Source organism: Aricia agestis, chromosome 3 (genome assembly GCF_905147365.1).
Source record: "Aricia agestis chromosome 3, ilAriAges1.1, whole genome shotgun sequence".
Classification (NCBI taxonomy): Eukaryota; Metazoa; Arthropoda; class Insecta; order Lepidoptera; family Lycaenidae; genus Aricia; species Aricia agestis.
In genome coordinates this window covers 20,432,583-20,448,046 of record NC_056408.1, presented here as the reverse complement: position 1 = coordinate 20,448,046, position 15,464 = coordinate 20,432,583, and the positions used below count along the sequence as shown (strand labels likewise).

Below are 15,464 nucleotides of genomic sequence, written 5' to 3'. Positions count from 1 at the left end.
AAGCCCGCAGCCTCACCTGCCTCTAACATGTACATAATATACATACACGGTGCTCACAGCTCTGTTTTATTCGACACCAAAATCCCCGCTGTTCCTGAATTGCAGCACACGTCATAATACCTATACGTGTAAGGGCCGAAACACATAACCGCATTGCGGCACCACAACGCCAAATTTGGCGGAATTCAGTTTTTTTACGAGTTTTGAATTTTTTTGCCGGCGATTTTTGCGGTGCGGTGCCGCAACGCGGTATTGTGTTTTGGCCTAAAGGCCAAAGGGTAGTGTTTTGGCCTAAGAGCCAAAGGGTTGTCTCTTTTACGCGCGATCCTTAGATCGATAGACAACGAAAGTGAAGTGTTCCGCGCGGAAACCGTACATATTTTTGCAACAAAAACTATACCATGTCCTTCCCCGGCTTTCAAAGTATTTCTAAACCAAGTTTTATCAAATTCGAATGCAGAAGTAACTGATACAACGCTTACGGACACTTGCAAAAGGGAGGTCACAACCTTGTTCTCTAGCTTTAAATCCCCTAACCTTCTATATTCAGAGCCTCCGGCATGATTCTAGTTTCTTACGCTGGCTCCTCTCGCCGGGTTAGTTCCCGAACCGGTGGTGGGCACCAGTAGTAAGAATACATATTTTGTAAAAATTTATTCTGAATAAAGTTTAAGGGCCTGTTTCACCACTTCCTGATTAGTGCTGGATAGGCTTTCCACAACTTTTTTTTACAGATGGAGTATGGAGTATCTGTAAGATAAGTTGTCGATAGCCTATCCGGCACTTTATCAAGAAGTGGTGAAACAAGCCCTAAGGCTGCGTTTCCATTGAAGCGGAGCGGAGCGGTGCGGAGCTTAGCGGTGCCGAATTGACCAATCACCATGCTCGAAATCTTCGCAATCATTCCGCTGGAATAGCACGATTAGTCAATTCGGGCACCGCTAAGCTCCGCTCCGCTTCAGTGGAAACGCAGCCTTAGTTTTAAATATGATATAATATTTACGCTAGTCAGCTTAGGCTCATATTTTATTGGAGCATGGCTCTCCCATGCTGCCAGAACTCTGTTAACAAGACAATCCCAAAATTAGCTAAGAGTGTAGGTACTCAGTAGCAGGTTACTGTTGCCAATCCGAAAAAGTGGCATTAACTGTATGACGGACCTTACAAATTGGCATTGAGAAATTCAGAAACAACAAAAAATATAACTAAATTCTGAGTATTTATTCATTCTGCTGACTTCAATAATCGAACTGGGTATTCGGTAGCCCTTCGGCGACCATCTGATCCTTCACCCACTGGTACACTTGGGGGATGTCCACGTACACTCCAGGCACGTCCTTCTCGCCGCAGCCCACGCCGTAAGCCACCATGCCGTACACCGCATACCTGGTTGACTTCCGAGACGGATCCTGGAAAAAACGAAAAGGTAGTCAAAATTAATAATATTTAAATAAACCGTTATGCTAAGTACTCACATACGGTTTTGCTCGATAGTTTTACTCCAAATCGAAGGAAATGACATATTTGACATATTTAATTCCATCGAGCCGGCTCGAAGCGAGCGTTCGAGCTGTCAGTTTTGGCGGTCCACACGGTGGTTATTGCTCGATTTGGAGTTAAACTATCGAGCCAAACCGTATGTCAGTACTAAGCATTACCGTTACAAGAAGTAGTGAAACCTACCGGCAGAGGACAGACAAGCGGTGACCCTCCGTCACCGACACACGTGTCCACGCCCTCCTCGCCGCCGGCGCAGGTCAGCGAGTTGTGCAGGGTGTACGTGGAGCCGAGCTTCGTGTTCTTCAGGTTGATCTCGCACTGCTTGTCACGGACTAGCTTTAGGAGAATCTGAAAACAACATACGTATTGTATTGTTAATGAATTCTGATCGAAAAAGAACACATTCTTGTGTTTGTGACTTTATAATATCATGTTAAGATACAACTAGGACCATTTGCGCCAGACTGAGCCATTGCTATTCATAATTATTCAAGACGTGAGTCATGAGTGGATGAATAGGGTAACTAACATGAAAAAACTTCCCTGTTATGAAGTAGATAAATCACAAGTTTTATTAAAATAATTAGGGCAAAATGAGTTATTGTCCGTATGTTGCGAAATGTTACTTGTTCGATTGTTCCACTCACGTCTTCAATTATTTAGTCAGAGCGCCAGGCAGGGGCGGATCTTGAATTTGTGGGGCCCTGGGCTAATACTGCTTAGGGGCCCTACCTAATTACTCAACTAATTGCTATTTTGACAAGAAACTGTTTTCTGTAGTGATGTAGGTATATTCTATGCTAATAATATTATAAAGCGGAAGAGTTTGTTATTTAGTTTGTTTGTTTGAACGCGCTAATCTCTGGAACTAATGGTCCGATTTAAAAAAATCTTTCAGTGTTAGATAGCCCATTTATCGAGGAAGGCTATAGGCTATACTTTATCACGCTATCGCTAAGACTAATAGGAGCGAAGAAATAGAGGAAAATGTGGAAAAAAAAAACGGGAGGAAATATATTTGAAAGGGCTAATTTGAACGCGCTAATCTCAGGAACTACTGGTTTGATTTGAAAAATTATTTCAGTGTTAGATAGTCCATTTATCGAAAAAGGCTATGGGCTATATTTTATCACGCTACGACTAATAGGAGCGAAGAAATAGAGGAAAATGTTGAAAAAAACGGGAGGAAATCAAATAATTTTATAATAAGCCCTTTCAAATAATTTCCTCCCGTTTTTTCAACATTTTCCTTTTGAAAAGGCTTATTTGAACGCGCTAATCTCAGGAACTACTGGTCAGATTTGAAAAATTCTCAAAAAAAAAATTTCACGAACTACTGGAGGAATTTTTCTGTTATTTGGCACATATAAGAACGGACCAGTAGTTCTTGAGATTAGCGCGTTCAAATAAGCCCTGTCAAATAATTTCTCCCCGTTTTTTCCACATTTTCCTCTATTTCTTCGCTCCTATTAGTCTTAGCGTGATAAAATATAGCCTTTACCCTTTCTCGATAAACGGCCTATCTAACACTGAAAGAATTTTTCAAATCGGACCAGTAGTTTCTGAGATTAGCGCGTTCAACTAACAAACTGTAAATTCTTTTATTTGGTCATCGCACTGTAGGTCTTTTGTTAAATCGAAATTTATCGAAAGAACTGATAATTAATGATGACATTGTGGTCCTGTATTTATTTTCTATATAGTATATACGACATCGGAGAAAGAACGCTCTGCTCCCCGTGTATTATATTTCTCTATGGCTCTGATTCACAGCTAGTGGTCGGCATCGTTGAAAAATCTTTAAGATGGTATAGCAGTTTGGGAAAACATCAACAAGTTTCTTTTCATAAATTATCCAAAAAATTTCACTGCAAGAGGTGTAAGACTCTGTCTTATACTGCAGTAAGTAGTATTTTAACTGAATGCACTCATTCCTTATATGTTCGTCTACGGCATTTGGACAATGCGCCAACCTTATGATCGGATTTTTTTTAATTCTGGATAATTTTTATTATTGACAATATCGTCTATTGGTTTCAGTTCGGTTGGGGGCCCTCTGTATTCGCGGGGCCCTGGGCTGCAGCCCAAAAAGCCTTATAGTAGATCCGCCCCTGGCGCCAGGGATTGGTCTATTCCTACAGTAGAGCTACCGAAGCGATGCCACGATGCTTCTAAATCTATCGTATCGTACCAGATATTCACAATACTGCGAAATTATGAATATTCTCAAAGCAACTGATTGCGTTGATGACATACTCGTTAAGTTAATGTAAGTCTTAAGATAACTTAAAATTTAATCAACGATAACTTTAAGCCGGTCTGGGGAAAATCTTATGATTCTAGGAATCTCTAAGACTTTCAGTTCAGACCACCCGTAACCACGGCTGAAAATCAGGCGAAAAGTTGGGAACGAGAAAAGTGCTTCGCGATAAAATCCCTAACTCATTAAAAGCAAACTGCAGTTAACAGTTTTGACTTCTCCTAGAAATATCTCTAGGAAAAGTAAAAAAAAGTTGAAAAAGAAAAGCACCTTCTTAAGAATTCCAGAGTAGCTGGTGTTTTTTTTTATGTGGGCGCCCCAGCCCATGCTGTAGCACTCGGTGCCCGCGGGCGGCATGATGCGGCCCAGGCAGGCGACGCCCACGTGCGGGGCCAGGGTGAAGGGCTCGCTGAGGATCAGCAGCGCCACGTCGTTGTGCGCATGGACTGCAAAATCATGATGGTTATTAGAATGTTCAACAAAAATCTACTTTAAACAGTATCTCCTTATCGTAGGACCACCTTTGGAAAATCTTTCCAAGAGAAGAGTCTTCAAAATCTTTTAGTCAATGATTAAGTTTCTTTTAGTAAATGATGAAGTTATCCGCATATAAATATAAAATCGTCGAAATGAGAAACCTCCTCATTTTTTGAGTCCATCGATACCGATTTTAATATGGGTCGAGGGTAAAACAAAATTTAATGTATGAGCTACAATGTGATATTATATTATAAAAAAGGAGCTAAGCTAAATACTTGCAAGACATACGTTTCAAGAATTCGGGATGAAGGACAATTTTCTTCACAAGTCTGTCTTGGTGAGGGAGAACCTCCTTCGTGACTTGCGTGTCCCACTCTCCAGCTCTGCATTTTATCTGAAATAACAAGATAGGATTTACATCAGTAAATTAGATGAAAGAGATGTAAATGTGAGAAAAAATTAACATAGGACGCACAATCTTGTATCGATATACTTATGACTTATCGAAGGTTCCAAAACAAGTGCGTCATAATGTTAAAAATAAAAAAGTAAAAAAATCTCAAATAAAAACAAAAAAACAAGACATGGCTGTTTGTTTTCACCGACTGCCTCCTAACGCTTAGGCATCTAGCGGCGAGGGTACATAAATGCATCAAGATTTCATAAAATATGTTTGCGTATCACCTACGTCCAGGGCGTAAGAACTTTTGTAAAACATTTTTTTTCAAAAACATGTTTGCTTTGAGAGATAGATGATCCTAAGCCGGCCCTTAGACGATCAATTATTGTAATGTGCAATATAACGCTTCAACTTTATTGAATAGTTTATTTGATAATTAGATTGAAGGCGCACGATGTTCAATACTCCTAGACGTTCAATAATATTACGCAATAAAATTGCTCGTCTAGGGCCCGCTAAAAGACTGCTAGGGAGTAGGGATCACTCAGCGTTAGGAGACGGTTGGTGAAAACTGGCATTAGTAATGTTACCTGTCCGGGGTTGTAGTCGTCGATTTTGTGGGCTGCGGTGATGACCACAGAGGGACTGATGATGCTGCCGCCGCCGATGTAGTCCTCGTTGTCCCAATCGGTCTTACCCGTTCTGGAAATGAGGAACACACGTGACACGATCACATTTCTGATAAGCTATTAGCCATTCTCTCTGAGTTATGACGATGACATTTTAGTACTCATGTATGTCGCGCCGACTTTAGAAAATTAAATTGGGCGATTTAAGATTGGACATCGTTTGGTCCGCTACAATCTACTTCACCTACCCAGGTGAAGTATGCCTGCGTCGTCAGTGCTAGTAGAAAAACAATGAATGGATTTAGTATGCTGCCCGATATGAGGATTTTATACGTGGGAGAGCCATGCTTCGGCACGAATGGGCCGGCTCGACCGGAGAAATACCAAGTTCTCACAGAAAGCCGGCGTGAAACAGCGCTTGCACTGTGCTTCGCCGAGTGAGTGAGTTTACCGGAGGCCCAGTCCCCTACCCTATTCCTTTCCCTACCCTCCCCTATACCCTTCCCTTCTCTATCCTCCCCTATTACCCTATTCCCTCTTAAAAGGCCGGCAACGCACTTGCAGCACTTCTGATGCTGCGAGTGTCTATGGGCGACGGAAGTTGCTTTGACCCGTTTGCTCGTTTGCCCCCTTATTTCATTTAAAAAAATCGATAGAGGCAGCCCGTTGCAAACTGCCGAAATTTATGAAAGTATTTTTGACAAAACTCACTTGAGTATGGCGACCATCCAGGGGAAGTCGGCGAAATCAGAGAAGTTCTGGTCGGTTGTCTCTCTGAAGGACAGGGCTCCAGGGTTGCTAATGCCGCAGAGCGCTGGCGGCTTGTAGGGCCCTGGGGGAGTCTTCGTGATCACCTTGCTCTTCTCGCAGCATTCCTCCAGGAAGTGGCATTCTTTACCCCTGTAGATTTCATTACGAACATGTTACAAACTAAGTAAGTACCAATGAATGTAACTTACGTAGTACTAACTATTCAGTTACTGGGACATACGAATGGCGACTGCTTAAATCTCATTTATAAAGGGTTTCCAACAGTTGGGAGATAACCCTGGCTATACGTATGCACGAGGTGAAGGTGTCACGTCTATCAAAGAAACAAAACCTAAGGGAAAAAAATTGGGATCATCATATTCTATACTACCATTTTTGTTTTGGAAAAATCCCACTCTTTTTTGGGCATCAAGCCTAAATCGTTTTTTATTACTAATAATGATTATGTTTCTGATATCTATATCAGAAACATCATCAACATCATCTAGGTTACAAAATTCTAATTGCCTATGATCCCTGATAATTGGGCTACTGAATTACAATCAATCAATAATCCGCCATAAGCTGAACATACCTGTAAGTGAAGACCGTAGTTGGGTCTATGACGTTCTGTGTGGGAGTGTCGCACTGCGCCTTCTTCACGCAGAACCCGTTCTTGCCTTCAGAGGTCGTGCAATCTGTCAATTAGAAAAAAACAGAAAATCAGTATATAAACGGCGGAGTAATCGTTGGACATATACCCCCTTACTAATAAACGCTGTTTAAGCTTTGAATAGTTATACAGTGTTTTGTTTTCTTCAATCCAACTAAAAATGTCACTTGTGTGACAGGAACAAAACACTGTATAACTATTCAAAGCTTATACAACGTTTAGTTCCGGTATCTAGATCACCTGCTGACTGACCGGCTGGAGGATGATGCTGACATTGAGCGAGAGCGCAGGGCTCTTACCGTCAGAGCTAACATGATCGCTCGACGTTTTGCCAACTGCAGCAGGGACGTTAAAACCACACTTTTTAAGGCGTATTGCCTTAGCATGTACACCTGCCAGCTGTGGATAACGTTTAAACAAAAGACGATGAGCCGTATAAGAGTTCAGTATAATGATGCATACCGAACTCTTATGCGGCTCCCGCGAAGCTGCAGTGCTTCGGGTATGTGTGCGGAGGCGGGAGTCCCTGACTTTTTTGCTATCATTAGATCTCGGGTGGCTGCATTTCGGCAGAGACTGCGCAGCTCTGGCAATAGGATACTCGCGGCTATCTCTGACGACTACTACAATAATCTAATGTACGTGCGGTGGATCTCTGTTCACATGAACCAGAACAAGAAGTGATTTTATGACTGGACACCCCTTTACAGTGTCAACATTATTTTATTTTTACATAATATTTTATATAATCTGTATGGGTACATTAATTATGCCTGAAATAAAGACATTTTATTTATTTATTTATTTTTTATTAGTAAGGGGGATAATCTACAAACATGGAACCTCCTCCTTTTTAGGGTTCCGAAGTCAACAAGGAACCCTTATAGTTTCGGTCTGTCCGTCTGTCCGTAGCTTTCCTTTTAAATTCAGCATAGTTCCTACTCCCGTGAATTTTTTCACATTTCCAGAAGCAACCGTTTAGCTGGTAGAATGGGGGGGGGGGGGGGGGGGGGGACACTGGACTCTTAACGATTTTTTTCCAGTTTAAAACTTAATCGTTCACAAATGGATCCCTAAATCGGAAAAATGATCTAAGTATAAATACTTATAATATTTTAAAAAAACCTATCCAACAACACCCCATGATGATGCGAGAAAAAAAATCATCCCCCGCCTCATGTGTAGGTAGGGGAAGTACCATAAAAATATTTTTTTAAGATTTTATGTACCATTTTGTCGGCATCATTAATATACTTACATGTATTCATGCCAAATTACAGCTTTGCTATTTATAGTCTCTAAGCAAAATCGCGGACAGACAGACGGACAGATGGACAGATGGACAGACGGACAGACAGACGGACAGACGTACAGACGGACGGACAGACCGAAATTTTAAGGGTTCCTTGTAGACTACGGAACCCTAAAGCAGCCCGTTATAACGTTAGCGCTATTAATACGTCGAAAATCTGACAGTGTTTACCACAACTCATGATTTATGTATAGGCATATTAGTCATGTCCTATAGGCGGTAGCTTCCTATGGCGTCCTAGGGTGGGCGGCAGCGTCCTGGGATGGCGGCAGAGTTCGTACATATGGGCAGCAAAATTAAAGTGGCCTATACTCATAAAAAATATAAATCCGGCCCTGATTTACCATATTTCTGGTCATCGTTGAACTTGTTCTTGGTCTCGCTCGCGACCTGCTGCATCACCCACCTGAGGGATTTAGGCTCCTGGCAGCTCACGGCAGCACACAGGAGGCCCACGAGGGCTAATCTGAAATTCATATTTGATCAAATCTTTAAAACTTTACGTAGAGTCGACGCAAATTACCTAATAATCATTTTTATGATAATTAACATTATTCATAAACATTTCCCTACACCATGTCAATATTGTAACAAATACCTTAAGGTTCTTGTATGTTATATATAATATCGACCTTTTGTATTTAAACTATTTTATTTCTTTTCCGTAACTCGATTTATGGGGGTAGGGGTTCGCGGAAGACCAGGGACAGCGGCGACTGTCGCTGTCAAAACCTGAGCGGTCCCCTTTTCCTTATTTTTTGGCATTGCACTGCCATAAATATTATGTTGTTTAAATATGCAATTTTTGTTACTTTTATTTTAGGATAGTGCTTTCTTTTTTTTTCTCATTCTCTTATGTACACTTTTTTTTTCTTTTGTATTTTTTGTTTATTGTGGTTGTGTAATGTTAAAAATTGGAATAAAGATTTTTTTTATTTTTTTATTTTTATTTAATAATAATTGAAGACCATCAATCCCCATTATTAATTCCGGCCGCTTTCGCACAACTTCTTGCTTTAATCTAATCAGTTGTTCGCAGTACAGTTCAAAATCGATGGTCCTGCTTTTTTGTGTACCCAGCTTTTTTTAAAAAGCTCGATACTTGGATGCCTCAATAGCTCACTGAAAGAAACCTAATGAACCGTGTACTCATTGGTGATTCTTTATTACGACGTAATGAAACCGAACCATTTTTGAAGAAGCTGATAACTGGTGATGAAAAGTGGATCACGTACGACAAGAACGTATGAAAAAGAACGTGGTCAAAGGCCGGTCAGGCTTCACAGACTGTGGCGAAACCCGGGTTAACTCGTAACAAGGTGATGATGTGTGTGTGGTGGGATTGGAAGGGCATTATTCATTATGAGCTGTTACCGCCAGGCAGGACCATCGATTCTGAACTGTACTGCGAACAACTGATGAGATTAAAGCAAGAAGTTAAGAGAAAGCGGCCGGAATTAATCAACAGAAGGGGGTGTGGTTTTTCACCATGATAACGCTAGACCTCACACATATTTAGCCACTCAGTAAAAATTACGGGAGTTTGGCTGGGATGTGTCAATGCATCCGCCGTCCTGACCTTGCATCTTCAGATTTCCACCTGTTTCGGTCGCTACAGAATTCCTTAGGCAGTGTCAGGTTGACATCACAAGAGGACTGCCAAAACCACTTGTTGCAGTTTTTTCATCAGAAGCCCCAAAATTTTTATAGCAATGGGATCATGTCCCTACTCCCTACCAACAAGACGGCAAAAGTTATCGAACAAAATGGCACCTAAGTATAATAATACTTTAGTCAATTGTAAATAAACTTTAAGAATAAAAAAAACCATTTGATTTTTATATAAAATGCGAAGAAACTTTTTCCCCAACCTAATATATTTTTGACTTGTTACTCTTCGATAGTTCTCATTATTCATATTTTTTTGTATATTATTACTCCTCTACTATTTGCCCTGGCTGTGTTTGGCAAGAAACCAAGAAACACAGCGACACGAGTATTTTACACATTTAGTATAGTATTTTCAGAACAACGGAATCCTTAACCTTACAAAAAAACATGTTTTAATTATTATAATTGCAGTATCTAAAAATAACTAATTTAAACAAAAAAAAGCGCCAACAGTAGGTATCTAAATGAATCAAAAATTATTAAAAAATCTTTCGAGACAAATGTGCAATAAACATTAATAATAATCTGTAAAACAGACCTCGAATAACGTTTAAATCATAAAAATTTATTGACTCCGGTTTTATCTTTTTATAAATACGAGAAACAAATAAATAATATCAACGCTTTAGAATTTAACCTTATGCCACTGCGATGATCCATAGAATTAGCTGATAAAATTGTAATTTATAATGTTATTGATGATTATTTATGATAATATTAATATTATAGCAAAGTAGCTTACTGTAGAACGGCCATTGGGGCAGCGTGTTGTACCGGTTCCGAACCGAGACTGCGGTCAGCACCACAAGATGTCATGAGGAAAACATAACTAGTTATAAATAATGTGACCATCCGTCCCGATTTCGGTGGGACAGTCCCGCTTTCAGGCCGTTTCACAGTGGATCGAATCGACAATTTCGGGGACATAGGGACCAATTTTTGTTTTTAATTTTTTTTTTGTGCCAATGGATAGAGCTAATTAATCTTAACAAATGTTATTCTTTGCAATTTTTTCTTAGGGTTATTATTTAAGTAGAAAAAAACATATTTTTAAATTTCTTGTATGGAAAAAAATATATAATCCCAAATTTTTATCAAGTCCTGATAGATCCCGCGCTCAAACCTTTTTTTTTATATATTTTGGCTACATTGCTAGTATTATGTACCATAAATGTGTGCCTAAAGTTGCCACTCTGCCAGAAATAGCCGAAGAAAATTACAAAAGATTTAATTAGTAACTAATGACTTCTTAAAATTCCTTAAACTATTCTAGGCATATTTCATGCAAAATAATTATTATGCTAGTAAAACAATACTTATAATTACTTAAAATTAGAAAAAAAAAACTAGAAATATCGATTCCCCATATGACCCTCAATTCTTTCGACCTGAAGAATCTACATAACCTGGAAGAACAATTAATTCTACAGAACCCTGTCCAACTAAATCAAATATCTTCTTCACTGTACCATACAACGTTGCCCCTATACACGTTAGTATTTGGTATAGTTACAATTTCCCTTATTCTTATCATCCGACGTCGCCGCTTGCGTCGACAAAAGGACAGTGGTCTAAACGAGGGTGTCACTCCAACCAGCCAAGCTGATCAACCAGTCTACGCAGTTCCTGTAAAGAATCAAGAATCTCTGCCAGCAACTTTCTCGCTCAAAGTCCTCAAATAGTTGCTTCTCTGGGGGTGGAGGAATAACGCACGGACCCCTAAAGGAGAATGCTGATGCAGCCGCACGTGCCCGGTCAACGCCATCGCCTTCGAGGTAACACATCAGCAGTTTCAGCATAACCGCGTTTTCGTAATTATTCATGTTCTATCAAAAATTGTCATTCCATTCCGGTCTAGGATCGATCGCGGAACAATTATTGTAAATGAAATATAAGTTAGTTTAATAAATTTCTTAGATAATTTCTGGTTTTTTTTGGAAGCCCGGGTTGCCGAATTCGTAATTAATTTGAATTGTGTATTTTCTAACAATCGCTTACCTAATGATAATGAATCGAACAACATTCAAAATAAAGAGCTTAAGTAATTGCATAAGGGCTTATACCCTCATTAGCCAATCATTAATAGTTATAATTATCTTTGTTAGGTGTGGAAAATTATAAAAGGATCGTAATTGATATTTCAAAATTAGTTATTGTTTAAACGTGCTACTACATACATCGTATTTTCACAGTGTTTAATTTTCTTTATTTTGGTATAATGGACGGTCTTGTGAATAGTATAGATTTATTTATGGTATTAAGAGACCAATTGAAAAGTTTGTCAGATAGTAAAAAACTATTTGATTTTCTACAATCGAAAATAAATGTGACTGAAGAGAATAGTGCCGTGCTTAGAAAGTTCTGTACGCGTTTTTGTTCTAATATATGTGCCAGATGGGAAAAATGCAACCGAACATTAGCTAAATTTATTAAAAAAAATGGCGATTGGTTAGAATCGTCAATAAATTGGCCCCAAGAAATCAATTTTGATGTTATCAATACTGAACCAATAGAACTCGAGGTTTATGATAATACTGAGAATCTACCACCAGCACTTTCTACTTCAGACGCTTCCACATCTACGTTTACTCCGAGGAAACCTTTTGAAGATTTATGTGATCGACAAAAACGGAGACGTTTAGATGAAATAAATAAAAATCTTTCATTTTCTCCGGAAGAAATGTCTGCCATATCAACAAGGAGTTTAAAAAATAGTGGAAACGAAGATATTTCAAAAATAATGAACCATTTACTCAATCATCCAGAAGATTTAAATAAAGTCAAGGCATGCTTAAACAACGATAAGGTTAAGAGTGATACGTATTCACCTGATAAGGCACTAGCTTTATTAGTTTCGCTAAAGTTATCAAAGTGGCAATATATAAACTTAAGAGAGTCTGCGAGTGAAAATGGTTCAGAGTTATATCCATCGTACTACAAATTGCAACAAGCTAAATTGAATTGTTATCCAGATAAAAAAGATTTATGTATTACTGAGGACGGGGCTTCAATTAAACTGCAAGCTTTACTCAACTTGACTGTATCAAGACTTTTGGATGCAATATCCATGGATTTGGACGCAACAATAAATTTAGAGCTTGTAAGTAAATGGGGTTTTGACGGAGCTTCTGGTCAAAGTGTGTACAAGCAAAAAGTAAACAAAGAATTTGAAGACTCCAGTATTTTTATGGCCAGTCTAGTACCAGTTAGGCTACAACAATCCGATGGAACTATTGTTTGGGAAAACGAAAGACCATCGTCCACGTTTTACTGTCGTCCATTAATGTTTCAATTTACGAAAGAAACCCAGTCCACTGTTATGTCAATTAAAAACAGAATAACAGAAGAAATAAAAGCGCTTCAGCCATCAAAACTGAATCAAATTGAAGTGTCTCACCAGTTACTTTTGACGATGATTGACGGAAAGATAACGTTATATTTATCAGAGACGTCGACAGCCGTTTGCGATATTTGCAAAGCAAAGCCATCGGAAATGAACAATATTGAACTGCTTGACCAAAAACACAAGAATGAAGAAATTCACCAGTACGGACTATCATCTTTACACTGCTGGATAAGGTGTAGAGTGCCTTCTTCACATAGGTAACAATAATTATTCTTATTTATCATACCTTAGCTATTAATTACTTTACAGCCGCAAGTCATTGTTCTTTTACGAAATATTTATTTTCAATATTAATAATGTCCCATTTTCAGTTACCTCGCGACCACCGCGCTCGGTCCACGCGTTATCGCACACCGACGTACGCAAGGCTCGCCTACTAGTTATCGTAACTACCTAACTAACATTATCGCGGGTGCTCCTGCCTGCAGGAGCACCTTATTTGTGATGGAGAAGATGTCGAGTACCCCCACTGTAAGTTATGCCAACGTTACCTCCAGAATAATGTACCCCAAGAAAGACCAAGCCATCGTAATAGATTCGATTGACGGATTGATGCTAAGAGATTATTTAATGGCACTCTCAACTGTAACAAAGTCGACGAATATTCGATTTATTTCCCGGATTGCTAACTCAAGAATTTGTGTTTACATGGATTCCAAAGAAACTGTAAATGAGCTAGTTGATGTAATTAAGACAATAAAAGTTAAAGATTATTTATTAGAGATTCGCCCATTGATTTCAAGAAACAAAAGGATTGTTTTATCGAATGTTTGCCCGATCATTCCCAACGAGGTTTTGATAGAAAAATTTAACGATATTAACATTAAAATCTTAAGCCCGATTACTTTTATGAAAGTAGGTATACCGGACCCTGGCTTCTCGCATATAATGAGTTTTAGGCGACAATTGTACGTTTCCCCCGAGGACGAAAAAAGACTGCCGGAATCATTACAGATCCAGTACGAAGACACCAATTACTGGATATATGTATCAAACGAGTCGATGAAATGTTTCGTTTGTAATACTATGGGACACTTGGCTAAAAACTGTCCTCAAGGTAACCACATATTATCTACTCCTAAAAACACTAGTGATGTCACACTAGGACCTACCGAAAACCCCAACTATATTTTAGAAGAGTCTTCAAATTCAAAAGTTCTGTCGCAGGCAGACAATACTAATTTACCGTCTAAAGATTTTGAAACCAGCAAGGGTATTAAAAGAATCCGTTCTTCTACGACATCAGAACCTTCTCATTCTGATTTAAATCAAACCACTGACCTTGTTATGGAAGAAATCGTACCATCGAGTGATTATACTAATGACACCGATAGTAATTTTTCATTAGAAGAAGAAATACCTAGTAAGAAAAACCTAAAGAAGAAGAAGAAAACACTAGATAACAGATCGGAAGAACAGGTTTGGACGGATATTAAAATTGAAATCAAGGAATTAGAAAATGAAGATGCCTTACCACACTTCCCCTTAACATTAGACCGATTTAGAAAACTCCTTGACGAAACGCGCAACAAACAGAATATACAAGAAATTTTACAAGATTATACTGAAAACACCGCTGAGTTAGTTACAATGTGCCTATTCATTCATCCGAAACTTAGTAGGAATTTAAAAAACCGATGTTCGAGACTAACGAGAAAACTACAAGAGCTTAGTTTAATGAAAGATAAGTGATTTCCTTTTGGTATATATTATTTATATAAGTTGTAATATTAAAATACATAATTCCATATACATATATTGGTAAGCTTATAAACATAATGCGAATTTTGCAGTGGAATGTAAATGGTTTTCATGTAAGATTTGAAAGCATAAAACTACTTTTGAATGATGTCGATCCTTTATGCTTTTGCATACAAGAAACTAATTTTAAAAATAATTATTTTGCTAAATTAAAAAATTATGAATGTTTCTATAAAAACCGAAATAACAGCAGTATTGCTAGTGGTGGTGTAGCCACATATGTTAAGCCCCATTTGTTACCTGAAGTTATTTGTATTAATAGCTGCCTCGAAGTTGTAGTGATAAGAATAAAATTCCCTTTAGAGATTACTATTTGTAACGTGTACATACCTAATAGCTGTTCTATTAACCATCTAGTATTGGACAATTTACTTAATCAGCTTCCAACACCTTTTCTTCTATTAGGTGACTTCAATGGACACCATTTTTATTGGGGCTCTAATCGTTGCGATCAAAGAGGAAAAATAATAGCAGAATGGTTAGATTTAAGTGATACTTTGATCCTTTTAAATAAAAACCAACCCACACATTTTAATTCTAGTAATGGCCACACAAGTAATATTGATTTATCTTTTGCTTCTCAAAATATATCAACTTATTTTGATTGGAATGCATTGGACTA

The 15,464-nt window shown here is 38.6% G+C and overlaps 2 protein-coding genes across 2 annotated transcripts; one reads left to right on the top strand and one right to left on the bottom strand.

The window, feature by feature from the left end:
* Positions 1-1,200: 1,200 nt before the first annotated feature.
* On the bottom strand, positions 1,201-10,440 carry LOC121740263 (phenoloxidase-activating factor 2-like). Its single transcript, XM_042132916.1, has 9 exons — positions 10,418-10,440; positions 8,349-8,470; positions 6,615-6,717; positions 5,981-6,169; positions 5,231-5,342; positions 4,529-4,634; positions 4,031-4,206; positions 1,684-1,848; positions 1,201-1,409 (listed from the first exon to the last, which is right to left on the bottom strand). Exons 1-9 carry the CDS (start codon positions 10,429-10,431, stop codon positions 1,239-1,241), a joined length of 1,158 nt encoding a protein of 385 aa, XP_041988850.1. The 5' UTR covers positions 10,432-10,440; the 3' UTR covers positions 1,201-1,238.
* A 2,975-nt stretch (positions 10,441-13,415) lies between these two features.
* On the top strand, positions 13,416-14,773 carry LOC121725474. The gene is made up of 2 exons (XM_042112478.1): positions 13,416-13,552; positions 14,036-14,773. The coding sequence occupies exons 1-2, from the start codon at positions 13,526-13,528 to the stop codon at positions 14,771-14,773; spliced, it is 765 nt and encodes a 254-aa protein (XP_041968412.1). The 5' UTR covers positions 13,416-13,525.
* Positions 14,774-15,464: the final 691 nt, after the last annotated feature.

Excerpts from the sequence above, each read along its gene's own strand:
- LOC121740263 (XM_042132916.1), bottom strand. Across the intron at positions 4,635-5,230 it reads ACGACTACAACCCCGGACAG|ATAAAATGCAGAGCTGGAGA; the intron begins GTAACATTACTA and ends TTGTTATTTCAG. Across the intron at positions 1,849-4,030 it reads ACTCTGGAATTCTTAAGAAG|ATTCTCCTAAAGCTAGTCCG; the intron begins GTGCTTTTCTTT and ends TGTTGTTTTCAG.
- LOC121725474 (XM_042112478.1), top strand. The coding sequence starts at position 13,526 with ATGGAGAAGATGTCGAGTACCCCCACT. Across the intron at positions 13,553-14,035 it reads AGATGTCGAGTACCCCCACT|ATCCAGTACGAAGACACCAA; the intron begins GTAAGTTATGCC and ends GAATCATTACAG.